Here is a 9,105-nt window from a genome sequence, read left to right as displayed (position 1 = left end):
AGAGTCTGGCGTACTCCCTTCCTTCCTTCCTGGAGAAGCCTCCTTGTCAACCCTCATCAGGAGAGCGTTTAACCTCACAGACGTAAAAGGACAAAATGCCAACGAGAGTTACTGTGTGGGTCTGATCCAGATCCTGAAGAACAGCGTTCGTAGACGACATTACACGTCCAATTTTTGGGGAAGTGCAATCCCTAATTACGTTCCATTTTCCTCACTTCACATGGAGGAGCTGTGGGAATGTGTTGATGCTCCTCCACGATTGAGAGCTCTCCACAGTGGGTCCGACAGCTGTTGGAAACACCTGATGAGGGTCGGGGGACAAACTCCCGCTTGGACCATGTACTTGGTTGAATGATAATATTATATATGTTTTTCATGACACATTTATTTCCTTTGGTGCTTAATAGATTTAACATCTTGTGCAAAAATGGATGCAAAATGGCTGAGCAGCTCATACTTGCATAACAGGCTAAGCTTAATTGTCCTAATTTTCTATATGAATAATTGTAATATATAGTTATATATTTACACTACATATTCTATATATACATGATATAGATTATTAGGGATGTCCATTATTGGCTTTTATGCCAATATTGTCCAACTCTCAATTTCCGATCAGCCGATACTGATACGGATATGTGTAAAATGACATATCTGCTGTGGTAGAATGAACACATATGTATTGTATATAGCATTTTTATATCAGTTTTCACAGAAATAAATCTGGTACTGATATCAAGCGATATTATCCTACTATTTTACTATTCTACTACTATTCTATACTATTCTACTATTTTTTAATATGTTTGTTTCTAAAAGAACCAAATCTCCATTGTTGGCGTTGGGGTGTAATACCGTAAGGTCCACTAGGGGGTGCTAGCAGCAATGGTGGTATAGAGTAGGTGACAAAACCACAGAGGAAGAATAAATCCGAAAGGTGAATATACGTCAAGTCATCGTGGATTGTTTTTCTTATTCTGTACCACAGGTTAGTACAAAGTATAGATAATTTATATTTTAACGGCTGTAAAGAGTTTAGAAAGTTGCTAGAGTAAACAGCTGACTGCTAAATGTTTGTTACAAAATGTGTTGTAGAGCATTTGAACATAAGCGAAATGGCTAATGCTAGCTAGCTTTAATGTACAGTTAATAGCATGAAGCAGGCTAATTGAAATATGTGAAATGTGTCTGGAAACAAATTGGTAATTGTTGATGTAATCATCTTATGATATCTGCAGTGTTGTTATTTTTGACAGGAAGAATAAATCCTGAGGGTGAATATACGTCAAATCATCTTTTATTGTCTTCCTTATTCTGTACCACAGGTTAGTACAAAGTAGAGATAATGTATATTTTAACGGCTGTAAAGAGTTTAGAAAGTTGCTAGAGAAAACAACTGACTGCTAAATGTTTGTTACGAAATGTGTTGTAGAGCATTTCAACATAAGCAAAATGGCTAATGCTAACATACAATTAATAGCATGAAGCAGGCTAATTGAAATATGTGAAATGTGTCTGGAAACAAATGGGTATTTGTTGATGTAATCATCTTATGATATCTGCAGTGTTATTTTGGAGAGGAAGTATAAATCCTGAGGGTGAATATAGTACGTGGATTGTCTTCCTTATTCTGTACCACAGGATTTTCAATGCATACCCGTCTCCAGGTTGTGGAGGGGCAACATACAGCTAGCATACTCACCCAACTTTCACCCACTGAACATGTTTGAGGCGGAGGAGAGGAGTGGACCAACATTCCCCAGGCCACAATCAACAACCTCCGTGGAGGAATGTTTTCTTGTATTTGATTGTAGCCACCCCAAGCATACCTGTGCAATAGTCATGCCATCCAGGGATTATGTCGGCTCACTAACACAAATTTGTGAACAATATTTGAGATAAATCAGCCTATTGTGTGCATAGAAAAAATTTCATGTATGAGTTTATCTCATGAAAAATGGGAGCAAAAAGAAGTGTTTTTGTTGATTATAATAAAAACCTGCTCCATTTTCTTTTTTTTTTATCCCGCAGTCCCCTTCTGGCTCAATTTATATTAAAAGTCAAATCTGGCTGATATGATTTTTATGAAGTCAAGAGGCAAAGCATTGCTTGGGAATGAAATACCAGATAAAGTGGCAATAAGGCTGTATTTCTGTATTTTCATAACCCCCCTGCATGGCTAGTTGGAAATGCCACTGGTGCCCTGTGGTCTCAGGGCCGGACCCTCTGAGGTGACACACTGTCCTCCATAAAGTGCTAAATTATGACCTGTGAAAGCTCCAATGTTTCCCTCGGGGGCTTTTCAGGGGAAATAGTTATTATGTGGTGGACTCTGAAGTGTGTTGTGGTCAGTGTCAGAACAAAGACAAATGCCAGTAGAAAAGGGAAAAAACACCAGCTCATTTGAAGACAAACTAGAACAGAAGAAGCTTTTATTGATCTTTTTATTCAGATGTAACCATGGACATATAGATATCAATGGTTCTCATGTTGACACCAAGGACATGTTATTATTTGAACAGTAATGGTAAATGTGTTGCTATACAAGACAGTATAACATACCTGCTTATGAGATGAATATGAATGATACTTACTTACTCACTTTACCTCAAGTCCTGACTGAATATTTGCACATATTAAATACAGTATCCCCAACGGAATGTTTGCGTTTCAAGGATGTCCATCCCATCTTAGGGTCAGGAAGCGTGAAGCTGCAAGGACACACGTTCTCAAACGCTCTCCTTCCGACCATCACAAGTAAAACCTTCTGTTTGGCTTTCCCCTTCTGCTCAGGAGGCCGCAATCAGCTTCTGGCAGGAAGCAGGTGGAAGCTCTCTGTCAAGATAATACACCAGCAAAAGTTGGAGTTGCACCAAGTTCTTAATAAGCAGCTGCTGCAGGAGAAAAGACAACAACAGCATCTCTTGACGGGGTTCCGGTCGTCTGTTGCAAAGGTGACGGGTCAGATGAACCCATTTATGATACGATTCTTGAGGAACACCGAGAGCACACAAAGGAATTCCTTCCTATGTGGAATCAACTGGGCTTTTCCTCTGCGGAGACACAGTTGAGTGCTTTGCTTGTCACGGATTTCGCAGACACATAATTCAATACCGGAGACACACATAACATAATAGCATAACATGGAAAAAAGGATGGAACGCCAACCCTTAGCTCGGCTAAACACCAGGAAAGCTGCAATTACAGCCAATCACACGTTTTCTTAGAAGAATTCATATCAACAGAATTCATCAGATTCACCTCACTTGTTGCTAGGCAGGATTGGAAAGCCTCATAAAAAGAAAATGTCATATGTCAGTCACTCCTACGATGCTGTTTCCTTAGCAACCAGCAGCCAACTGCTTCCAGACAGATTCATTTTGAAGCTGACTCACTCATACTTGACTAAAATGTAACACACTTTGTCAGCGCCATCTGCTGGATGCGACAGTGACTGCAACTTTTAAGGTTAAAAAAACGCCCCAAAACTTTTAGATTCATATACTATTAAGTAATCAGGTCATACTCAATAAATAAATGACTAAAATTACACAAAACAATTAACAATGTTGAAAAAATTATTGCAATATTAACACAACATTTTCTTTTTTTCCAGCATGTTGGATACACACTCCACACAATAATTTTATGAGAACATTGTAATAATTTCATAAGAATAACGGTTTAATTATGATAATATCACAATTTTAATAGAATACATTAAGAAATGATAATAATATATTAAAATTTTTAATTTATTTTTATAACAGTAGTATATTTAGCCTTTTATGTATTCTTCAAAAAATTCCCAACATTTTTTTCTCATGAAAAAATAAAAGGTTATTCTTGTTTGCTTTGGTAGTTATTAGTAGCTATTTTTTTCATTGTAGCTATATGAGACTTTTCATTGGACAGCCATGATATTGTTCAATAAATATAATTAATCTACATAGCTGATATAAAAGGACGGGGTAAAATCACCCAGCAGTATTTATAGGTTAAATAAAGGAATCCTTCACCCTCAGGTACATTAGAATCATTCAGAGCGTGTATATATATACACGTATATACATTTCACAAACCGTGAAGAAGTAGAATTCATATCCAACAGTCTTAACTCCTCCACTCCTTAATGAAGCCAATAAATCCAGACAGTAAATGTGTTCTACACGGGCTTGACCTCTGAAGTCTGCTGAGCTTTTATTACAAATCTTACATCTCATTTCACAAGTCAAGCTTCTAAATCAGCGTTTTACACCATTGGTGACTTGAATTATGTGTATATATATTTTGCACTTTAAACTTTATTATATGTGTTTAAACTCCCTGAAAAAAAAAAACTTTGGAATTTGCTTGTGCAATGGCAACAAATACCTTCTTGACTAGTTTTTATTCTTCCCATAGGAGCAATGCGCCATCAAGTGTCAAGGAACTGCTACTGGCTTATTGTGAAAGCGGAAGTGAAAGCTAGGTTCAATTTTGTCCATTAGCTCAGCCATGAAAATATCAGCCACTTCCTGTTTCCGAAACTTCCTTCCAAGGTAAAAACCCTTTCAGTCAAGTAGACGTTTCCACAATATTTGACTTTAATAAAGAAATTGTACCATAAAAAGATTTGTTTATATGCATTTATATAGTATACATATTTTTAATTACATAATTTAGATGTAATAAATATTGGCAATAAAGACACATGTTTGTTTTACGTTGACGACTCATACCGGAAGTTTAGTTTTGCTCAATGCTTCGAACGTGACACTGCTTGTTTAGCTGTCCGGCTGTGTAGCACTTAGTGCTAACAACAGGCTCAGTCATGCCCTACTCCGCTAAAATCGGTCCGTCCATCCTAAGCAGCGACCTGTCATGTCTTCGTAGTGAGTGTGTGCGGATGATGGAGTGCGGGGCAGATTATTTGCACCTCGACGTCATGGACGGGTCAGTTTATCACTACTTTCAGTAGCTAGCTAACATGCTAACAGTGTGTGTCTGTGCCGTGCACAGGGGAAAGTTTGAGAATATCTAAAGTATGATTTTTTCCAAATTATGTTATCATAATTGCTGCTTTAATGAAACAGGGTCTGCTATATATAATACTTTTATTGTTTTATTGTGCTTTACTTGCACGCTGGTAATACACGTAACTAATTTGAAATAACGCAACAGAGCTGCAATAATTAACTTTATTGACAGTGTTCAGAGGACAACATTAGATTGTATAATTTCTCATTAAAGCCTTCTTTTTTCATTTTCAGCCATTTTGTTCCCAATATAACGTTTGGTCATCCCATGGTGGAATGCCTGAGAAAGTCATTAGGCCCAGACCCTTTCTTTGGTGAGAATCTATTTTAAAAATATTGTCTAAAAACAATATTGAAGTGGAAATACCCATCTTGTTGTGACCGTGCTGGTGTTTGCAGACATGCACATGATGGTGTCCAGGCCCGAGCAGTGGGTGAAGCCCATGGCGGCAGCCGGAGCCAACCAGTACACGTTCCACCTGGAGGCCACCAGCAATCCTGGTAACCTCATCAAGGAGATCCAACAGAGTGGTATGAAGGTGAGGGTTTGCCGCTGTGGCGTCGGAAATACTACAAACATAACCTAATCTTTTGTGGTCACTGTGTGCAGGTGGGCTTGGCCATAAAGCCTGGCACCACAGTGGAAATGTTAGCGCCTTGGGCCAACCAGATTGACATGGCTCTGGTCATGACTGTTGAACCTGGCTTTGGAGGACAAAAGTTCATTGAGGACATGATGTCCAAGGTACGGTATAAATGGCACAGTGGAGTATTAGCAACACAGGACACATCTTAAAATCAGTGTGTCACAGTTGCACCTGTGGATAGTATTTGCTGTAGTTTGTTTTACCATTTAGAACTCCAGACCATGTGACTCAGGGGTATTTGTAGCCGCTGTTGATACTTTTATACAGAGAGAGAGAAAGAGACAATACTCACCAGGAAGTAAAACGGCAGCAGTTTGCTTATGCAATTTCTCGTCTGTGCGTAGAAGTCAGCAAAGGGGCACAATGAAAAGGAGGGGAAGTCAAGTTATTTAGAAAAAAGTTTATCAGAGTAAAATAATGTGTAAATAAGTGCAACAGACTAGACAGAAAATGGTGGCTGTTACGCAGACCCAATATATTATGGGAAAACTGTTTTTCATTTAAAACTCTTACTGGTACATGTTTGTATATTTGTAAAATGTCAAAATTTTATACATTAATATTGAACTCATCGCACAGCAACTTAACATTCAAGGTATACCTCAGAAATACACAAACATGTACCAATGTGAGTTGAAAAAGAAAACATTTTGACGTTTTCCCATAACGTGTTTCATTTGAGCGACACATTTCATTAGAGAACAAGCAGCATAGAAAATGGAGGCTGTTACGCAGACCCAATGCATTATGGGAAAACTTTTTCATTTAAAACTCTTACTGGTACATGTTTGTATATCGAGGAAAATAATGTCAAAATTGCCAAAGTGCAACAGACCTCCCTGTAATAATTACAAATATTAACCAAGTAATAGTAAATATTCATTCAAAGAAGAATTCTGGTTAATTTAAAACAGATTTTTTTGTTCCCTGTTAAAACTTAAATTATGTTTTATGCCATGCTGTGACCAATATGGTACGTCTTTTCTATCTGTTTGCCAGGTAGCATTGTTGAGAGAACAGTTCCCGTCACTGGACATCGAAGTAGACGGCGGCGTGGGCCCGGACACCATTTACAAATGTGCAGAGGTGAGCAAAATCAAACGCATTTCACTCCGATTAAACGTAAACAAAAAATGGGTGCTCTCTCTTCCTGTTACTTGCAGGCTGGCGCTAACATGATCGTGTCAGGCAGTGCCGTGATTGGCAGCGATGACCCTCGCTCCGTCATCGCCCTTTTGCGCACCGTGGTGGCCGAAGCCATACAGAAGCGCACGTTAGACCGCTGAGGTGTTTGTGTTTGTTTGCTTGTGTGTGTGTGTGTGTGTGTGTGTGTGTGTAAGTTACTTTGACCACACCCGCATGTAGTGGGAGTGACTGGATGGAGAAGGTGATGGGGCGGGGCTTCTTTGGATGCGAGGCCAATTACTGACGCCGAACTGTAAACATTCCTGAAAATAGTTTTTACCCACCTGGAAAATGATATACTGTTTCAAACTTAATATTTTTCTATCAACTGTATATACATGTGCTTTTGACAAGAAAACATGGAAATCGCTTTTGTTAATTAAACCACCTTCAATCATCTTTTATTGTTTGTTATTTTGTGGAGTCCTTGCAATTGGACTTTGACAGTTACGACTACGTAGCGATCCTAGGCCCTATCTATTATGTGTGTGTGTATTTATACAGTGTAAACTCAGGTGGAAAAAGCTACACCTGTGTGTAAGCCGCACCCACTTAATTTAGAGGGTAAAACAGATTTGTATATATATATATATAAATATAAACGTCATAAAATGATTGTTGGTATTTGTTGATTGCACACGGTTTACTGTGTTGCTAGGTATATGAACTGGACAGGCATTGATGCTCTGCACAAATGAAGTTCCTAATGGATAAATTAGTATTGAACTCATCACACAGCAACTTAACAATCAAGAACCTCAGAAATATACAAACATGTACCAATGTGAGTTGAAAAAGAAATCATTTTGACGTTTTCCCATAACGTGTTTCATTTGAGTGACACACGGCCTGCATGGCGGTTGAGTGGTTAGCGCGCAGACCTCACAGCTAGGAGACCAGGGTTCAATTCCGCCCTCGACCATCTCTGTTAGGACGCTATCACAATCAGGGTTGAGCAAGCCTTCCTCGTTGATAAGATGAAAGTCCAAAGTCTATGACTTCATAGTCTCGTTATCTGTGACTGAAAGTCATCTTAATTGGACACTAATTTCAGCTTAAAACTGTTGGCGTTAAGCCCGTGTCTATCACAGGCCTTTGCTAACATTTTAAACAAGTCAATGTTTGTTATGGTTTGCCTCCACAATGGCGGAGTTGATGCTGATGCGGATGTTTTTCTTACTCCGACACAATGTTTAAGCTTTCGGGTCAACCGTTACATACAAGTGCTTTAATCTTAGCGCTAACCATTCAGGAATGGCTAGTAAAAGTTGCAGCAGGGAGGCTAAAGATGTTTTTGCAGGGAAGTATGGCTGCTGCTGTCGATGAGAATCAATGGTGACATACTTCAGACACCGAGCGGCTCGCGCTCAATAATGCAGCGCATGTCTTTGAGGCAAATCACACATATACATTATTAATGCTGAAAATCTTTTTGTGTGTGTGAATATGTCGCATGCTTTTTTTGGGGGGGGGATAAAGTGCTTGTGGTATAGTTTGTGTATGTTACATGTGTTTAAAGAAAAAGAACCCAGTGCTTAATGCATAGTGACACATGTTCTTACAGTACATACATTGTGTCACTGGCAGGGGATGCAATGTGACGTGAGGCAGCTGTCGGATGCTGACAGCGACATAGGATGTCTCCCATTGCCCTACGCTTCCTCTGCCGCTTCCAGCAGGGACGTTAATGCATGCTTGCAATCACCAGCAGACGTCACATGAGCCCTGACTTGTACAGTACAGTACAGTACAGTACAGTACAGTACAGTACAGTGCAGGCACTCCGGAGCGACGCCATGACAATGATTGGTGTAATTAACACGCACCACGTTAGGCCACCTCTCTGTTATGAACTTGCATAACTGCTAGGTTGCTTGAATACCATTATTAATTATTATGGTAATGGTTTTATTTTATTTGAACATGCATCAGATTACAATTGAGTGCATCACATAATATAATTAAATATATGCATTGCACAGCAGCAAGAGTACAGAATCAGTTAAGCAGTACAAAATACACAATATAAAAAAATAAACAATATAAACAACCCAAGTATTAACAAAATCAACAGTTTTACCCAGAGTTATATACAAATACAGTATGCAGATAATATGAAACGAGATGAAATATATGACCAGTCTATACAATATGAGATCTTGCTAGTGAGTTAATATGAGGCATTATAGAAATAGTTCAAATAGAACTTAGTATATTGCATTTAGAACCTTAATATTGCACGTGGAGGTTGA

General features: G+C 38.8%; 1 protein-coding gene across 2 annotated transcripts; it reads left to right on the top strand.

Moving 5' to 3' along the window:
* The first annotated feature begins 2,839 nt into the window (after window positions 1-2,839).
* rpe (ribulose-5-phosphate-3-epimerase) lies at window positions 2,840-7,252 on the top strand. 2 transcript variants are annotated; one of them, XM_058082925.2, is made up of 7 exons: window positions 2,840-3,069; window positions 4,408-4,544; window positions 5,256-5,335; window positions 5,421-5,560; window positions 5,632-5,766; window positions 6,668-6,754; window positions 6,832-7,252. In XM_058082925.2, the coding sequence occupies exons 2-7, from the start codon at window positions 4,501-4,503 to the stop codon at window positions 6,952-6,954; spliced, it is 609 nt and encodes a 202-aa protein (XP_057938908.2). In that variant the 5' UTR covers window positions 2,840-3,069; window positions 4,408-4,500; the 3' UTR covers window positions 6,955-7,252. The 2 variants fall into 2 exon arrangements, with proteins under 2 accessions (XP_057938908.2, XP_057938909.2); XM_058082926.2 differs by lacking the exons at window positions 2,840-3,069; window positions 4,408-4,544 and adding an exon at window positions 4,732-4,938.
* Window positions 7,253-9,105: the final 1,853 nt, after the last annotated feature.

Source organism: Doryrhamphus excisus, linkage group LG12, assembly GCF_037039965.1.
Source record: "Doryrhamphus excisus strain RoL-2023G ecotype Guam linkage group LG12, RoL_Dexc_Guam_v1.1, whole genome shotgun sequence".
In the NCBI taxonomy this organism is placed as follows: domain Eukaryota; kingdom Metazoa; phylum Chordata; class Actinopteri; order Syngnathiformes; family Syngnathidae; genus Doryrhamphus; species Doryrhamphus excisus.
This window is presented reverse-complemented; position numbering and strand designations above follow the sequence as displayed.